Source organism: Castanea sativa, chromosome 7 (assembly GCF_040712315.1).
Source record: "Castanea sativa cultivar Marrone di Chiusa Pesio chromosome 7, ASM4071231v1".
NCBI lineage: Eukaryota > Viridiplantae > Streptophyta > Magnoliopsida > Fagales > Fagaceae > Castanea > Castanea sativa.
The window spans coordinates 36,354,181-36,374,806 of record NC_134019.1 but is presented as its reverse complement, the minus strand read 5'-3'; the positions used below and the strand labels follow the sequence as shown (position 1 = coordinate 36,374,806).

General features: G+C 31.2%; 2 protein-coding genes across 2 annotated transcripts; one reads left to right on the top strand and one right to left on the bottom strand.

The window, feature by feature from the left end:
• Window positions 1-9,172: 9,172 nt before the first annotated feature.
• On the top strand, window positions 9,173-10,106 carry LOC142644397 (uncharacterized). Its single transcript, XM_075819023.1, has 2 exons — window positions 9,173-9,604; window positions 9,720-10,106. Exons 1-2 carry the CDS (start codon window positions 9,173-9,175, stop codon window positions 10,104-10,106), a joined length of 819 nt encoding a protein of 272 aa, XP_075675138.1.
• Window positions 10,107-13,401: 3,295 nt separating this feature from the next.
• Window positions 13,402-13,947, bottom strand: LOC142644690 (17.5 kDa class I heat shock protein-like). The gene has a single exon (XM_075819267.1). It carries the CDS (start codon window positions 13,855-13,857, stop codon window positions 13,402-13,404), a length of 456 nt encoding a protein of 151 aa, XP_075675382.1. The 5' UTR covers window positions 13,858-13,947.
• Window positions 13,948-20,626: the final 6,679 nt, after the last annotated feature.

Here is a 20,626-nt window from a genome sequence, read left to right as displayed (position 1 = left end):
ACTTTTATCACAACTCATCACGTGGTAAGTTGTAAGTAGTAAAAAAAGAGTGAAGGGTCCATGTGGGTCTACACCTCCTCCACTCGTAACTCACCACATGGTGAGTTATAGCAAAAGTTATGTGATTGTTTGTGGTTCTAAAATTGCTCAAAGAAAGCCAAGAGAGAAAGGACTATTAAGAGCACTAGGTAGAAGGGGGTGGCAAAAGAAACAAGTATGAGTTGGATTGACATAGAAAAGAAAATCCAAAGCTTTGTTGTTGGAGGCAAAATGCATGCGCAATCTGGAAACATATATGGGGTTTTGACTGAGTTTGTTTAGACACATGACAGATAAAAAGGATATGCTCCAAATAAGAGGTTTAATCTCTATAACTTGGATCAAGATGGGAACGGAGAGCCATTTTGATTTACTAACCACTCATATATTTCTTAATCTTCTGGGTTTGGTCTAATAATCTCTTAATGTAATTGGATGGTTTGATTTTTAGCTAGATGGTGATTTAAGAACTGATTGAACTTCTAAGTGGTGTTGCCTGCTTAGCATACTTGGTAGATAATCAATCAATGTGCGCATTTGATTAGCTTATGATGATTCGTGTTTCTTGACTCACCTCATCTAAAATAAAAAAATTGGGTTATATAACCTCAGTTGGTAGATTAAGATGTTTAAAGCCACCCCATTTTAATTGGTAAGGTTTAGCTGAGTAAGTTTTAAAGTTGAGCATAGTTGCTCTTTAATATTTTGACTAAAAGACATGAAAGCATGCCCTGTGCAACTAATGTAAGTATGTAACTCTTTCTTTAATATGTGTATGATTCTTCTCAGTTCTCACTGTTTAACCGCTTAAGTAACTCAATCAATATCAATGATGGTCTATAGCCTCAACTTTACCTTGGTGTCAACTTGTTTCACTAAGATGGTTGAATTACATGGAACTTTTCCTTTTGGTATCATTTCCTCCTTCATGAAGCATTCACACTAAATCAAACTGTAAAACAATTCTCAAAAGTCTCTGCAGTTGAAGAATGAGCGATTTCTTGAACTATGTATACACTTCTCATTGCTTTTTCCCCCTTTGAGAAAAGGACATTAAAAATCTTTATGCTTTGCTTGGCATTAGAATTATGCAAACCCTCTTACAAAATAAAAGAACAATAAACTTCTTCAAACAAGCAAAGTATAATAATAATAAAAATTGATTGAGTAGTTACACGCATTTAACTTCAATTGATTCTTAGGTTGTGTATGTTAATTCAATGGACATTAAACAACTTTTTTTTTTAGAGGAAATTACACTTTACCACCCTAAACTATATATTTTTATTACACTTTGCACTCAAAACTTTTCAATGCATGTTTTGCACTAAAAACTATGATCCTTGTTACGCTTTGCACCCTGACATCAAGTTTGCTATTAACTTGGATAAAAAATATAGCACAACATGAAAAGGTCTAATTGCCCTTCTTCTTAATCCTTTAAAAACAATATACTTTTTTTAAAAAATTATTATTATAGATAAGGATGTTGAATCTCTTTATACTTTGCTTGACATTTGAATTATGCAAACCCCTTTACAAAAGAAAGAACAATATACTTCTTCAAACAAACAAAGTATACATATAAATTTTGAATTTGATTGAGTTGATTCTACATAAAGAAAAAGAAGTATCCTTCTCAATCCTTTAAAAACAATATACTTAATTAATTATTATTACAAATAAGGACATTGAATCTCTTTATGCTTTGCTTGGCATTTGAATTAAGCAAATCCCTTTACAGAAGAAGAACAACATACTTCTTCAAAAAAAACAAAGTACCCATAATTTTTAAATTTGATTAAGTCAATTTTATGTAAAGAAAAAGAAATCCACTTCTTCAAAGTATCTTTGTATTGATATTGTTTCTTATTTTCTTTATTGTTATAAAAGAATATTAAGAATTGAAGAAATATGGTAAGATTTCTTATGGATCATAGATTCCTTCTTCTTCTTCTTCTTTTTCCCTTTTGCCTTTCTTCTTTTAGTGTTTTTAAATAAATGAATAATTGTGGTATTCTAATTTCATGAAAGAGCATCATAATGATGAAGGTAATCCTGTTTCTTTTTTTCTTTTTTTACCACATTAGTCTAATACTTGAGTTTTTCAAAGAGAAAGAAAATGAAAAGAGGGAACCGGGGGGGGGGGGGGGGGGGACAAACATAATATTCTTCATGCCTTTCAAATTCTACTTCCAATAAAACCTACAGTGACAAAGCATGATTATGTACATAATAACTTAAAATAAACGTAAATAATAACTCAAAATGTATTGAAGCAAAAGTGTTAAACGGAACTTTAGTTTTCTAAAAGAAACAAGTTAAATTAACTAATAATAACTTAAAATATACTCAAACTAAAGAAAATTAATTAGGTCATATCTCTTTTTTAGTGACAAAGAATGATTATGTAAATAATATAATATGACTTTTATCTATTAAAAATATGCCACAATTAGCATTAATCTATGATCACACAATTGCTATCCTATTATTACCGAATTTTTATTAAGAGGCCATTAGTGTGTTAGTGAACCCTGGGAACAAAACAACTTCTTTAGAGCAAATGAAAGTTATCTTGCACTAAAGGCACAAGATAATTAGAATGAATGAAAATTATGTTATGTTATCTATTGCATCATACGCTAAGATAAAAGAAAATTCTTAAAATTATATATTTACATGTTTTGTCAAGATTTGGTGGCTCAATGCAAATGGAAGGTTGGCAAAGCATAATTCACAATTCTCAGTTTTTCGTCACGTGTCTCATCTAATTTTTAATAAACTAAGTGAATTATTGAGTCTAAAAATTGAAGAGTACAAATCCAATTAGATTCTAAATTGGATTTCAATTGAAGTCTAATTTTTTGTCACGTGTCCATCTAAGTTTTTAATTTTTTGACAAGTGAATTATTAGGTGCAAAAACCAAAAAGTCTAAAACCAATTAAATTATAAAATCATATATAATGAGAAACCATTACATATTTTAAAAATGTATGGTTTAAAAAAAGTATAAGCTTGTATAATTTAAACCTCTTCTAATTTTCTTTTTTGAATTGTATAATTATGATTTTTTTAATTATATCCGTGCATATGCATAAGGCTACATACTAGTCTATTAGTAAAGTTTTTTTTTAGAAAGTCTATTAGTAAAGTTTGAGCCGATAAAGATTGACAATTTTTATAGACAATGTTTTTTTAATAGATTTGGACACATGAAAGATAAGTTTCAAGTTTTAAATATTCAATTTTTTTTTTGAAATTATGGCAAGCAAGAATAATACCTTGCTTATTTCCTTATTTTGTTCTTTCCTTTTTTTGTTTCTTTTGAGATAGAGGATGCATTTCTTATTTGGTACAATTGATAACAATGCTATATATAGTGAAAGTTGCAGATGAATTCCACATTAACGTAGTTATAACAAAATTAAAATTTGAGGCTAACTTGGAGGCTTGTCTAGGTGTGTTTTGAAACCAAAATTGGATTCTTCTTGCCGTAAGTGTCATTAATTGTTTCAACAAATTTGTTTATATATGTATTTTTATATTGCTATTCATAAATAAGTTTTGTTGCTTGCTAAAAATTTGTCATATAGATGTTAAATGTAGTAAACTTTTATTGCACTTAAATTAATATCATATTTTTTGAGATATATTACTGCTAAATTGTTTGGTATATGTTAAATTTTTTGTAGCTTTGATTAAAGTTATATCACTCAATTACTTTTTATAAATCACTTTTTTCTTTAATCCATGTATTTATTTGATATCAATTATAGTTTACTTACACGCAAAATTTCAAAATAATCAATTGTCATTTATTATTAAGGGTAAAACTTATATATAGTACCTTAGGTGTTGTATATTAAATTCCTCAATTAAATTGAAATGCATCACTACATTGAATTAAATTGTTGTTGGAAATAATAATAACCGATTGTATTGTATTGGTTAATACAACCATGTACTTGAATTTAATTAGGGAACCTAATGAATTGCACTTAGGGTATTATACCAAAGTTTTTCCCTAATGTTAAATCTATAAGGTTAGTCCTTTGGTATATTTGAGAACACGAAAACAAAAGGCTAAAAAGCAAGTGAGTTGCTAATGCCCAATCACATTGGTATTAAAAAAGAATAACATATCACCTTAATATTCGGTTAGTATGATAATTGTTGGAAAGGAATTTTTTCCAACAATAGCTTTAGCAAATCATTATCATGTACTCCAAAAACAAGTATTGAGCAATATAACTTTTTGTAAAAGCCACCCAAAGTCTAACTTGAACCTAATCTCTGTCAAATATTCATTTTGTCTCATATTAAAAGTGAGATAGTATGCATTAGTTCACAAATATTGTTACCAATCTTTTTATTTATATTTTTGTTTTACAAACATTTGTATCAAATATCTATTATGGACTAATCATATAAATTTTTTTACTACAATGGGTTGCTATTTATTTTTTAAATCTATAAGATTATTCATTTAATATATTTTAGAATACAAAAAAAAAAAAAAAAAAAAAAAAAGAGAGAAGAGTATAAGAGCTCTTCATAAATGAGTGAGTTTTTAATGCCTAATTATCTTGATATTTGATAAGAATGATAGATCATCTAAATATTTGGCGAGCATGATGATTGTAGAAAAGAAATACTATGATTCAATAGTGGGTTTAGTTAACCATTATTATGAAGAAAAAAAGGTTTTGTAAAACTTACCCAAAATCTAACTTGAACAACTAGGTCCCTATCAAAAATTAATTTTATCCTATAGAAATTTTACATTATTTGGAAAAAGTTACACAAGTATTTTTTTTTGTAAAAAAGAAGAAGAAAGAAAAAAAAAACTGCTATCTATCTCAATATTTTTAACTTCTTGGCTTCCTCCTTTTAAATTATAGAATTAAAAAAAATAATGATACAATATATTTTATGATAATCATCTATATATATATATATATATATATATATATATATATATATATATATATATATATATTAGTTCAAACTTAATAAGGAGTGAAACTCTATCTCTCTAACAAGTCCAATTTAAACTCAAACTCATCATTATCATTTTTTTTAAAATAAAATTATTTTTTTTTAATTAAAACTTAATAAGGAGTGAAACTCTACCTTTCTAATAAGTCCAACTTAAACTTCAACTTAAACTTAAACTCAAACGTTAATAATCTATATAAAAACAAAAGTTCTGATAGGACTAAAAAAAAACAAAGAAAAAAAGAGACTCGTGTTAAAAATAAATATAAAAAGACTCACATTAGATTAAGAAAAAGAGAGAACTTTCTCTCCCCTCCTCAGAGTCCTAACAGTTACCACCTCAAAACTCTAAACTTAACTTCACTTTAGGATTTTAAAAAAAGAAAAGAAACAAAGAAAGAGACTCATGTAACAAAAAAGAAGAAGTTGGGATTAAGAAAAGAGAGAGAGAGAGAGAGAGAGAGAGAGAGAGAGAGAGAGAGAAGGACTCCTATCAGGAGTCTTTTTTCCCTCCTCAAAACCTTAACAATTACTACCTTAAAACTTTAAACTTAACTTCACTTTAGGATTAGAAAAAGAAAAAGAAAAAGAGAGACTAACGTAAAAATAAATAAAGGATAGATTACATATTTGGTCTCTATCCTTTACACTATATTTCAATTTAGTTTCTAACATTTCAATTGTGTCAATTTGGTCCCTAAACTTTTAGTGTTGTGTAGATTTAATTCTTGCTGTTATCTCTTGGATGGAAACTGTTGACGTGGCTATAGCCACAAATTATTTTACAAATTGTTGGTATGGAACAATATACATCAGCTTTTTAAAAAATACTAAAATACACATAAAATAATAACAAGTCAGATTTAAAGTATTCATTAAGATTTTAAAATACTTAAACTAAATTAGAACACCATAACATCTCCACCTAGTTTTCACCACCGGCATCCCTTCAACCTTTTGCTCTCTAATGGCTACCCACCCACTTGTCTAATGCTTTCTCTGAAAACAAAAGTTCTTTGCTTGGAGAACACATCTACATAAACAAATATGCTATGTACATCAAAATTTGTATCTATCTTTCTTTCATTCTTTCTGTTACTTATGGTTTTTTAAAAATCATGGTTTCTTCTTTAATTTTATACTCATAATAAAATTTTCATCTTTTGGGTATTCTATGCAAGGGAGACATGCTTTTTTTTTTTGCTTGGAGTGCAGGTGCTGCACTTTTTAAGTACAAGGAAGAAAGTCTTTGCTAAGGCCACTATTGTCGCCATCATCGAAAAGGAGTAAGAATAGCAAGTGGGTTTGTGTACTCATAGAGTTTGAATGGCTTGACGGGTTGAAAACAAACTAGCGAGGAGAAGGCCTGGTGTCGCTGGTATAGAGAAGGCGTTGCTGGAAGGAGAAGGAACTGCTGTAAGGTAAAAGGTGTTGTCGTCCTCACTGTTGAGGATTTTGAATTTTAGGGAGGCAGGGATTTTGGATTTAATTTAAGTTTACCGTTGTTTAATGAAATCAAGAAGCTTTCTTATCAAACAAAAATATTGATCTTGGTTTAAGAAAAAAGAAAAAAATGTGAAGTAATCATGGGTTAGGAATTTTGATCCCAAAAATTACTCACTTAACTTTTTTTTCTTTTTTATTTAAGATTATTCTGACATATTAGACTAGGTGGCAGTCAATGTGGCAATAAACAATTTTTTTTATTTGACCATTTTCCACGTCAGCAATTTCCATCCAAAAGGTAATGGTGGAGACTAAATTGACACAACACAGAAAGGTTAGTGACCAAATTGACAAAATTGAAAAGTTAGAGACTAAATTGAAATACAGTGTAAATGATAGGGACCAAATATGTAGTTTACCCATAAATAAATAAATAAAAATGCAAGCAATTTGATTCAACTTTCTTCTCTGATTAATGAATTTTATGTCGAATTTGTTTATATTGTTATTATTAATAAAGTTTCAATTCAACATATGTGGATATTTGTTTATATTGTTATTAATGAATTTTATCTTTCATGTCGAATTTTTTATTTGTTTTCATATGTGCCTAAGATTTTCTTTCTATCTTATTCTTTTGTTATATTTATAATTGATTTTCTTTTGAGTATTTGGGTTAATCTTCATATTTATATTGACATTGTTTTCGTGAGTTTAGTTTTTGGGTTGAAATTTCTACTAATTATTATTTTTATTATACATGGTAGATAAAACATCTCTATTTTTTTGGCAAAAAATCAAAGCTACAACCTATGTTTTACAGGCTAAAGAACCATAAATTTTTATTTGGCATATTATATATAAATTTGATGAATTTGGTTTAGTTTTGAAGTAGAATTTGGGGATTCTATGAATTTTGAAATTTTAAGTTTTGAGGTTTTTGGTATTTGCGTCTCAGTAGATTGATCTTAATTCTTCACCTTAAATGTTTTTTATTTAGGTTCATGTGATTTTTTGTTTCCTTATTAAAAGTTATGATTTTTGGTTGATTAATTATTTTTTTGGATTAATGTCAATCAATTATTTGTTTGGATTCAATATAAAAGATAATGGAATTAGGTATATTATAATTTTGATATTGTTCCATATTTTGAATTGTCTATATTGTTATTACTACGAGAAAATCATATTGCTACTCAAATTTGAAATTTGGTATTTCTTCTTGATATCATGGTCTTTGTTTATATATTTGCAGTTTATATTAGTTTTGAGTGTGTGTGTATATATATATATATATATATATATATATATATATATATATATATATATATATATCTATTAGGAGTTTTGCTTTATTAATTTAATAATTGTAAATTACTTTGTAAATTACTTTGTGGTTCCCATGGATGGTGTACGAGAGACCCATAAATGACGCGTTCATGAAGTGAAAAGCCCATTAGGCAAGGGGAAGTGAGTAGGACTTGTTCATGGTCCACAAAGAGGTCTTGAAGCCCATAGAGAGGCAGACTCACACGTGAGAGAGAGATTGTTGGGTTACATATGTGAGTGAAGTCCCACATTATATAAAGATGGGAAGAATGAGTGGTTAATATAACATAATTGAGCACATACCTATTGGGCTTAGGCCTTTTGGGTTAAAGTGTGTCTCTATATGTTATATTAATTACTCAAGGAAGCTCTCCAAGGTGTTTATCCCCATATAGAAACCAAAACACCAATTTCATATATCAGCCACCTCTATTGTCTCCAAACCTTTCAAACAATCACTTTCCAAATTTTCAGTCCAAAATTGACATCGTGACTTTATTTGTCACTCTTTCACTCACTCACGCCCACAAATTGAAAATACACACACTCTGCATCCATCCCCCATTTTGCTTAGAATCCCCAACTCATCAATCTTGAAACTAAACATTCAAAATCGGTCCAAATTGAACAACCCCAACTAACGACCATCATCATCATCATTTATAAGCTTAGCGGGAGAAGTGCATTTTTTTTTTAAATCTAATTGGTATTGTTGGATTTTGATAAAACTCTCTCTCTCTCTCTCTCTCTCTCTCTCTCTCTGATTCTTTTCCTCTTTATATGATATAGATTTTGATTCAGTGTACTAGCCCCTGTTGTATTAATAAGTCACGTTTTTCTTTTTTCTCTAAACAAAATGGATGTTATTTTGTCTGTGACTATGCATGTCATACAAGATCAGATGGAGCCGCTTCAACATTTTTGTCATCCGGAGCATCCTAACCACCCCTTGGTCTTCAATCAAGATGACAAAAGTAGATACTATTGTCGGGGGTGCTGGGAACAAATATTGGGTCCTTGCTACAGTTGTGTAGGATGCAGTTGGTTCTACTTTCATAAATCATGTGCAGAAATACCCCATGGGTTACAATATCCCTTGCACCCAAATCATCTTCTTATTCTTTTTTATGAAAAGACACATTATCCTAAAGAGAAAGGAAAGAGCACATGCCAAGTCTATAATAAATCTCGTGCAGTATACACTTATCGCTGTTACCATTGTGACTTCAACCTTCACGTCAAATGTGGCTCTTTACTACCCACTTTGGAAGTTGAATTCCACGACCATCCATTGGCACCCATTTGGAAGTGAATCATGTTCACTTGTGACCTTTGTGGCATAAAAGAAGCAAAGGTATGTCGTATCTGTGTAATCCATGCAGTTTCTCGATTCATAGAAAGTGTGCTTATTTCCTACGTAGAATCAAAGTTGTACGTCACAAGCACCCTCTCCGCATCACCCATTCTTCTCTTAAACTCCAAGAATCCGACTCTCAATTTTGTCTACTCTGTGTTCAAAAAGTGGACACATGCTACGGGCTTTACTATTGCTCCAAATGCAATTTCGTTGCCCACCTCAATTGTGCTATAGACGAGACAAAGAAGGAGGACATAAATTTGCTGGAACTTAAAGATGGGGAGAACGAAGATGAAGAGCTGGATCAATTTGTTGAGTCAACGGCAGCTTACAAAGTCAAAAATATCAACGTGGGGGAGGACGGAACTGAAATAGCCACAAAAATTAAACACGTCAGTCATGAGCATGACTTAAAGCTCACTGATAAGGAGGTTCACAATAACGAAAAATGCGACGAGTGTGTCCCCTCCTTTTTACAATTGTGCTAAGTGTAACTTCTTTATTCATAAATCTTGTGCTAATTTACCAATGAAAAAGAAACACTAGCTTCATCAACACCCACTCACCCTCCGAAAGGCGTTAACCTGGTGTAATGCCTGTTACCAAGATTGTAATGGCTTCTTCTACACTTCTGAGTCACGCAACTTTGATCTTGATGTTCAATGTAATTTGGTTCCAAAAATCCTTACCCACGAAGGTCATAAGCACCAAATCATCCTCTCCTACACAAGCTTTGAACAAAGTTGCAGTAGTTGTGGTGATAGAAGATATCTAGTATTTTGTTGTACTAGTTGTGAATTTGCACTTGACTTCAAATGTGCAACACTACCACAAATCACAAGGTACAAACAACATGAGCATCCTTTCACTCTCAGTAATGCAGCTGAAGATGACTTTGGTGAATATGATTGTGATACTTGTGAAGAAGAATGAAACCTAAACCATTGGTTTTACTACTGTGCAGATTGCACTTATCATGCACATCCCAAATGTATTCTCGGGGAATATCCAAATAAGAAGTAAAAGAGCTCTTAAACATTTGATTGTCACTGACACCCCTTTTCTTTCATTAAGAAAACTAAAGATCACCCTCCATGTCACAAATGTAGTCTTCCTTGCAAAGAGTTGATCTATCAATGTGCCCCATGTAATTTCTATATCCACAATTATTGTTTACAAAAAGGAAAAATCTGTTTTTAATTCTAATTTTATATTTTCCTTTTTAAGAGTTGAGCATTAGTTCTTTATTGCTGAATTGAATGTATTATTACAGCTGTCAAAAATGGGTCTCCTTCACCTTTTATAACATTATGTTGAGATTGTTAGTGTGAATTTCTATTTTTATCCAAATAAGTCATATTTCCATTTTATTCTTGACATTACTTACATCATTAGTTTAGTTTTATATATTTTTGCAATCATCTCGTAGTCAAAATCTGTAGCTCTAGGAGTTAAAACTTTGAATTTAACAAACAGTCATTCATTCTTTCATGCATTTTAAACTTCCTAATTAGATTTGATCCTATGTAATTTTATGTTTTATTTTACTAATGATTCTGTGATTAGTATTTCCTTATCTACTCCTATATTTTGTCTTTTAAAAGACCATATATCTCCTGAAGCTTTTCCTATGATGTTTTTTTCTCATGTTTTATTGATAGAGTTCATAGTTAGGCTAAGTACTGTTCCAAGTGATTATTTGATTTGGAGCAGCCTGTTGTTGCAGCATAGAAGAGACATATTACTTTGTTTTAGGCACTGTACTTGTAAATTGAACCCTTCTATTGTATGGAAAATAGATCAAGATCAAGAACTATTTATTGGTGGCACTGGCATTTCTCCTCAAGATATATGTATTTTGATGTGTTGCCATGTTACACGGGAGTTTTCTAGAATCTAATATGTTTTGTTTGGTAATCCTCAACATGTATAGGCCAGATTTGGTACTAATATTGGGGTCTTGTTAATGAGATGCTAGGCAATGTCACACACTGCAGCTCTTAATTAACTAACATTTCAATTCTATCCTTTTAGAAAGCCTGTAATGTTTGAGGATTGTTTCTCTTTCTAAGTTGGGAAAGTTGTACTAGTTGAGTTTGATCCATGTTAGAACTGGTATGGTTACCTTTAGTTTTATAATTTTATCTCAAATGACCTCCATTTTTTATGCACTAATGATCCAATGAGTTCAAAAGCATATCTACTTGTTAGGTACCATCCCTCATTTGTGACCATTTTGATGTATGTAGTGTGCTGGGAGTTGCCATGCACAATTGCACAAATCCACATGCATATTCACTTTTTTAAACATTAACCATGAAAAGCTGAATCCAATTCTATAAAATTCATTGTAGACATACATTGCATTTGAATATCGTCTTAAGCATATATCTGATTTTAAGTAGTATTACCAATGCTTTCCCTTTAGCTTACTATAGAAACAACAAATGTGGTTTTAATTTTAATTTTTCTATTTTCCTATTGATTTGAACTTTATGGTATGTTTGGAAGTTTTGAGAGATAGGAGAGTAGATGAAAGGAAAGTAATGGAGAGGGGAGTAGAGGGGAATGGTAATCCTCAACCTTGCTTGGATGTTTTTAAAATTAAGTAATGGGAACGAGAATAATTAGTCTTTTCATTTGCAATTTTGTTAATATGATAAGGGTAAATTTGATAATTTATTTGGTCAAGTATTTTTATTTTCTACTTTCCCTCCAAATCTTTCAAATTTGGGGAATTAAAAATGAGAAGTTAAAAGTAGTTCAAATCCCTTCAGATCTCTCTCCCTCCTTCCTTAAAAAAATATCTAAATAAGGTAATTAAATTACTCTTCTTCCCTTTACTCTACTCTCCCTCATTCTCCCAACATCCAAACATAGCATTAGTTTTTTTACTGTTAAACCTAACATGGTATTAAAGCTGTCCACTAGTGATGTTCACTAATGGAAGCCAAGTCGCTGACCTCATTAGTGAAATTAATAAACAACTTTCAAATTCAGCGACGGGAGATAAGTTTCATTCTCTCTCTCTCCATCTATTTTTTTTTTTCCTGATTTCCTTTGTTCTATTTTTTGTTTTTTCGGTAGAATTGTGATGGTTTGTGGCTGGTCTGCTTTAGGTGGGTTTGTTTGGGTGTTTTGAACAACAGTTGAGTGGATTATGGGCGTTGTTGCTGGTGTTTCAATTTGAGAGTATCCTACCAGTTTGACAAAAGGTCTTATGGACCTCAAGTCTCAAGTTGCATCAATAATATACAACCAAGTAAGGCTGATAACTTTAAAAATTCCTTCTTTTTATTTATTTTTGATAAATTTATCTATTATTTTGTTGCAATAAAAATTATTAGTTCTACAGTTATACTTAACTTACAAATTCTCTGAGACTGGACTATTCTTCTAGAAGACATCTATTATTTTTCTTAAATAATACCAACATTACCGAAAATAGCAACTTATTGCATCCTTAAGTATGGAGAAATTCTCTTAAATGGAGGTGCAGTTGTTTTCGTCAAAATAATTCCTGAATTTATGAAGGTAATATGATGTAAAGTTATGTAGGGTGATATGATGTACTGTTTCATCCATTCATTGTGTCCATATAGTGTTTTTATAACTAGACAAAACAAGTAGAATTCATCTGAGACTTTGTGTTTACTTATGATGAAAAGCCCACCAGTACTGCATAAAGTTTCTTCTTTCTTGGTTGAAGTGTCATATTTTGTTAAGTGCATTTTTGTGGGCTCCCAACTTGTATTCCTGTAATTTGTAATAGGATTTGTCAGCCATAAGCCCACAACACTTACAGTTGAGAAGCTCAACAAAAATATATGAACTCAGAATGCAACCAACCGTTCTTAAATGTTTGGCCCAAATTACAAATTGCTCCATTTAGCTTTACCAAAAACTCAATTCAGGGCTTAAATTTCAAATTTTATTCAATCTTTAATCCTCCCGTTAATGTCTATCAAGTGCCCAAAAATGTAGTTCTATAATCCCATCAATTAAAAAAAAATCCCATCAATTGAATAAAAAGTATTTTTTGAAAAATTAAAAAATAGAGGGGGCAATTTACTCAAGAAGAAGTAAATAATGATCATAAATACTTGAGCATCATAAAAAATTAGCCAAAACGTTTTATTTGCATAGATATTTTAAGTAAACACTTCGCACACACAACATTCACAGCTGAGACTAATCGTGTTTCCCAAAAGCACATACACAAACAAAATTAACCAGAGATTTCAATGGCCTTGACATCAGGTTTCTTCACCTCCACTTTAGGAGCAGTAACAGTGAGAACCCCATTCTCCATCGTAGCCTTAATCTGATCCATCTTCACATTCTCTGGCAACCTGAAACTCCTCACAAACTTGCCATTGCTCCGCTCGACACGATGCCACGTGTCATTCTTGTCTTCCTTCTCTATCTTCCTCTCTCCACTAATCCGAACCACTCTGTCATCTTCGACCTCTACTATCACTTCCTCCTTCTTTAGCCCAGGAAGATCGGCCTTCAACACGTGAGCTTCTGGGGTCTCTTTCCAATCAATACGAGTGTTGACAAAAGCAGAATTCTCTTTGGAAAATTGAGTTCGGAAATCCTTGAATGGGTCCCATACGTTTAGAGAAAATGGGTCGAAGGTATTGCTGCGTTGGCCACCGAAGAAGCTTGGAATCATCGACATTTTTGAACTTTGATGTTGTTGTGAATAACTTCAGAGACTCAGATTTTTGCTGAATTTTTTTCGATAGTTGAGGAATTTGGTGGGTTGGGTATTTATAAAGATGACTAAGAGGATTCCAGTGTAATCTAGGCCCTGTTTTTTGTTTTGAAATTTTTGGGTTCTTTTGGAAAATTCTAGGACTATTGAGGACTATGTAGGACCTACTTTGTGGGCACGTTCATAGGACCTAATTGAAACTTGAAGAGACTCATGGCCCATAGTTTAACAAGTCCCTTGAGTATCAGGCCTTTATAGCCCAAACATATTATTAATTTTTAGAACTAGTTGCTAGCCTGCAACACTCCAAAAATAAATGTAGAAAAATAAAATCAAATTTTATACATTAAATTTTTTTTTAGAAAGTTTTAACTTATAGCGTCTGTTCTTGATGATAACTTTTTAACACCAGACCAAGACATCAATCAATTTTTAGAGTAGGTAGGAATTGAACTTCAGATCACTTATTCAACAATTAGAAACTTTATCAGCTAAGCTAACTGGAACCCACAATTTTATACATTAAATTAGATATTATGTTTTCTTAATTAGTTATAATAAATTAAATAATTCATTCATTTACAACTAATCAATTAAATATAATGTAGTGAACTTGGGCTGCTTTATTGAAAAAGCATCGTCGGATTAGTTTAAATTGATAAGTTTTAACATTTACTCTAAATTTCAAATTAAAAAATATATATTAGATTTGAGCAACAATAAACAATTTTAAAGGTTATCAAAAAGTTAATAATTTTAAATGTTTTAGAATTTCTTTTTTTTCTCTATCAAAATTAAAATTAGAATTAATAGTACCAAGAGAGATAATGACCATCTCATACATGATATTTATTCAAATTTATTTTTGGAATTAAAATTTTTTAAAATACATTTTATATATAGATGAAATTAGTTATTCAAAAAGGCAAGACAATTTTTCAAATGAGTGTGTCACTTAAAAAATAGTAACTAACAATAAATATTACATTTGCTTATAGTTATCCAAAATTAAAAATGAAAAATTCCTATTTAAGATAGAATATGTCACAAACTTGCAAGAAATATTAAGTAAATTAGAGATGTTAGTAGTAATTTTGTAGCTGGGCAATAAAAATAGATTAAAAAAAATAAAAACATAAATATTATACAATTAATATTTAAATAAGAGAAATCCCTACTAAAAATTATCTCAAACTCCAAAATGTGTTGTGCTTGTCCGAGATTAGCACACTATGAATTTAAGCTAGGTTTCAATAAAATCTATTTCAAATTAAACTGAAGTATTTGGCAGAAATGACACTATTTAGAATTTGCAAGTTTTTTTTTTAATCTATATTTTATATTAAAAATACTCTATTCATTGAAAAATCCTCACAGTGGCCCCATTTTGCATGAAATGCATTTAACATGCAAATAATATAGTTCATATTTCATGATTTTGGCATAATCACCATCATTTTATTACAAAGAAATTAATTCAATTGAGACCAAATTTTTTAAAAACACACAAATATTAAATTGTTGGTTTTACAAATAAGTGTTCAATGAGAACTACTGTTGAGATATTGGAAGAAACTAATAATTGTTCATTAAAATGTAGATCATGAAAAGTTAGCCAACCTTGCATTGGCTAGCTTTAAGGTGGATCATGAAACACTCATGCAAGAAGCAATCACCCAACTTTACCATTGGCGAAAAGAAAATTTTGAACTCATAAAGCAACCTAATAAATAAATAAAACTCACTTTTTTACCAATATAATCTAACATTATGTCAATTAAATTGAGACACTCATTTAGATTGAAAAAAAATGTGATGGATATATTGAAGAACATAAAAATCATGTTATTGGAGAAAGAATCGTAAAAAGAATAGTTATGGGATTTCAAAAAGTTCTTGAACGTAATTAGGCTTGATCGATTTCATGATGACTTTGACGATCATAAATAGGAAATGTAGGAGATCAGTTTAAAAGCCATGAAGTAAAAAAGATCATATGGTGTTGTAAACCTTCATTTTCGACAAGTAAATGAAACTTTGATGTCCATCCCAATTTAAATTCTACCCAACAAATCTCCTATAAATTTTTCATTTTGAAGGCTGTAAAATCTATGTTTTTGTTAGCTTAATGTCATGCCAGATTTACAAACAATTAGTTTCTCATTTTAATGTACCTTTATCTGTTGGCAAATTGATATGTTCTTATTTCAATATTCATTTATACCCACATTATATATATATATATATAAGACAGACTCAAACCCCGTGCATTTCCAAACATGAGAAATTAATGAGTTGAGCTTATAAAACTGGAGATACCACATACACATCCTAACCTTTTGTATGAGAGAGAGTTACCCACTCCCTTAATGAGAAACAAATAGTAGCCTTTTGTCCCTTCCCTCTCCAATCTTTTATATCATTGAGAGGAGATTTCTACCGTCACTTCTTACACAATTTATGAGTGTTAGAAAGTTAATTGGTTTGGAAACCATTATAGCTATCTCAAATCCAAATCCTTTGGTGGTTTTTTGTTGGCGGCACAACGATGGTAACTTCGGTAAGCTGGGTGGAGAAAATACTTAGAGTAGTCGGTTGCTAGCTGGAACTTAGAGGGTTCAAGTACACAAGGAGATGTAGGCTCAGAGAGTTTATAGTCATTCATGTACTACAATTATTCATAATAGTGAATTTTTCGACGGTAGTGTTAGCGAAGAGGTTTTTTAACTGGGTGATCGGGTTTTCCTCTTCAAAAAGGTGGTTTTTTCCCCCACATTTTCATATTGCTTTTTACATGCTTAAGTTCATTATTGAATATGTTTGCAATATGAAATTTGGCTAAACACTTATATTGCACTAATTTGCAATTGTAGATTAAAAGTGTTTAAGCCATTAAAACCTAGGTGGTATTTGTTTTATTTTTGGATTTGTTCAATTGAATTTTTTTTTTTATAAAATTTTATTGTTAGCATTCTAGAAAATACTTAAACATAAATTCAAGTATTTGGTTCCTATGAAAAACAATGAACATAAATCTAATAAATTCACAACACTAACGATTAAGACCATTCACATTAGTTTGTGCAAAAATTTGTGTCTATTTTAGCATAATAACCTACATTTTTTATTTACATACTCACTTTTCAAAACACCCTACGCTAGATTATTTATTTTACATTACATTTCATTAAAATATCAATTTTCTTTAAATTAAAAAAAAGATTTTCTTTCTTCAAACACATAAAAACTTTTATTAAGTTAAAGTAGAATTCTATCTTAGATAAAAATAAATATAATAATGACATTGAAGTTTGGGAGGAGGAGGTGGGTCTTAAACCATAGATGCAAGGCAATATAAAGGATGTCATTATTAATGGGCTATCCCTTAAACCTTTAGGTCAGTCGTTAAAGTATAAAAAGAAGATTTTAAAAGGATAAATCACACAACTCATTACTTGACTAAAAATATATGTGAATAATCGTTTTAATAATCACATAGTGGGTGAAACCTTTTTTTCTTCAAACCGACTTAGAGTTAAACTTTGTTCAAAGATTGTACTTACTTTTAAAACTAACAATAAGTCATATACAAGCTTGACATAAAAGAAGATTTACCATAGCCTTTTGTATATTTTTAAAATTAACAATAAGTCGTATACAGGCTTGACACACAAGAAGATTGCCCACAAACTTTTTGCAAGGTTCTGTAAACACTTTTTTTTTTGTGTGTTGCACATAACTTAAAGAGACTTAATAAAGAGTCTAAGTTTAGCATGCAACATATATCTTAGTTTAGGAACCAACCACGGTTGCATTAAGAGGTTAAAAATGGGCAAAATGCCCATGCTTATTTTGATGCATGTCCAAATTTGGTAGAGCCAAACCAATTGAAGTTTGTTCACAACTTCACATGATAAGTGAATATGGATAGGCTGTTCATCCATTGCCCACCATTGATGGAACCGCCCCTTACTGCACCGAGCCGCTTCACTTAGAGCTCCACTGTAAGTGACTGACGCAGTGGTCGACAATGTTTTTCGAGAACCAAAGCCAATAGTTATGGTGAATGGTGGTGAGTTTTACTCAGCGATGAGAATCGCACACCACATATGTGATGTGTGTGTGTGTGTGTGTGTGTGTGTGTGTGTTATTGGGATAGAGAGAGAGAGAGAGAGAGATAAAGTGGAGCAATTGAATCTAGAGGAAGAAGAACTTGTTAAATAAGTTTAGGTAATACAATATAAAATGAAGCCTTTTTTTTTAAGTTCTGATACTAAAAGGACGTAGTTTTGGTCTTAAAAAAAAAAAAACCAAATTAGGGAACGACGTCATTTTATCCTAGGTTAAATTTCTAGTTTCTCATTTATATCACTCTCCCTCTCTCTCGTCTTTTCTCTCTCCACAAGCCCACCGCCCACGGCCTCTATCTCTCCCTCTCTCTCATCACAACCCCTCTCTTTCCTTTGCCTTCGCCATTCACTGCTAGCATCCTCTGCAGATCAATGCCACCATTCTCCAAGTGTCTTCCTTTCCACTCTTCTATTTATCCTAGCTATTCTCTGGAAGTTTGTAGAGAAGGTTTTGATGGTCAATACTTAGGACTACTATGCTTCTCCTTCTTCTACTAGGTATGTGAATTTAGTTGATGCTCGATATCTAGGTTATTAACTATGCTTTGTCCCACTATACTTTTTAGAAAGATTGTGAATTTCTTTGAGATATTTTGTGTTTTAAAGAAATATAGTGAATATGTTTGTTTGTTTTTTTTAATGAATGTTTGCATTGTTTGATGATTCAGTATGGGTTGTTTGACGTGGGTTGTATTTTTTTTAACCGAACGCACTGCACCAAACCGGCATGGTGCACCGCACCTTGTGCAAACCAATTCTCACCCCTCCACAGGTAAGGTGCGGTCAAGGATAAGGGAAAACCACCGCTGTAGGTGCAGTGCAAAAAAGCCCTCCAAAATTGGCCGCACTGCATCGTGTACAACCCTAGGATGCCTCTTCAAAGTTTCAAACCCTTAGTTATTACTTTCACATAATGAAATGGATAAGGTTAACTTGGATAAGGGCTAGTGCTTCCTAGGATAATCTTCACATGATTAGATTTGGAGGGTTACATTCCAATGCAGTGACTGATAGGTGTGCTCCATCTACCAAGGATAAGTGTTACTCTAAAGTTGTAAGATGAGAAAAAAAAAAAAAAAAAGGGTTAGGCAAGAAGAGCCAGTTGGAACTACAAAGAATTGGTCCTCCTACATCGAACATAATTTAACTTGTTGAAGCCTATGAGTGACCGCGACCCTGACTCGCTAATTTTTTCTCAAATTGGGCCTAACTTGCACGAACAGGTGGGATCGTGATGCTCAAAATGTCGAATTCACTATAAAATGTACTCTCCCTAGATCGAGAGTTTTACATGGAGTCGCCACTTATTTAATTTAAATGGAAAAATAAGAGAACCTTCTACATAAAAAAAAAATGCTTCTATTTTATTATTATATATGACAATTTACATCAATTTTGTAACAAAAATTTACAATGCTTTCTTGGTCCTAGATACAATCTAAGTAAAGTAAATCACATTGCTTTATTTCCTAATTAAATTCTAAAAAATGTAAAATGGCATATACAAGAGCATAGTCTAGAACTCTTGATTTTCTTTCGGAGGCTAATTTACGAGATGGGAAGGGATCAAGCATCCATCTCGCCTGGTAAAATCGATCTCCTAGGTTAAGGTGGCCAATATCATGTCATTTCAAATAAATACAAACAATATGTCACATAAACATGTTAATTTGCAAGAATTATAAACAAATATGTGTTGAGGAATTTAACATAAAGAGAAACAAAAAAGTGAAATTTGTTAGATAACAATGTAAATGTAAAGAAGGCATGAAGGTATTGGCATATTCATCCAAGAAATTAATGTAAACAAAGATTTTCTAGCCTAGACATGTTCATCTAAGCATGTGGAGGAAAACAAAGTTGTCATGTTATTTGTCATCAACATAATTGCAGAAGAAAATTTATTTTTAGACATACCAATCATCCAAGCAAGCTTGAGAAGAACAAAAAAAAATCACACAGACATGTTCATCTAAGTATTTAAGCGAAAATCATAATGTTAATTAGACTTGTTAATCTAAGCATTCAATAAAGAGATAAACAATTACCTAGACATGTTCATCTAATTAAGCATGTAATGAAAAACAAATAATAACTTAGAAGTGTTCATCCAAGCATGCGAAAAAAAAAAACAGAAAATTGTCATGCTATTTCTCTACACATGTACATCTAGAAAAAAAAAATCAAAATACTTAGACATGTTTGTTTAAGCATTTAAAAAAAAAAATATTAAAACAACTACCTAGACATGTTCGTCTAAGCATTCAAAAGAAAGTTGGACATTAGCCTAGAAGTGTTCATCTAAGCATGTAAAAGGAATATCAATGAGAAATATAGGCATGTTCATCCAAGCATATCATGAAAGAACCAAATAATGACTTGTAAGTATTTATTCAAGCATGTGTAGAAAGTTAAAGAACATAATTAACTACTTAACAGCATATAGCATAAATTAAAAGGGGAAAGTGATCACTTAGAGGGCTAGGGACAGAGCAAGGAAATACTAAACTACAACCAAAGTAAGAATAGTAGTTGCACAACAACTTTTATTTTCTCCTTTCTCACTATCTCTCCAGAGGGAATTTGGGGGGGGGGGGGGGGGG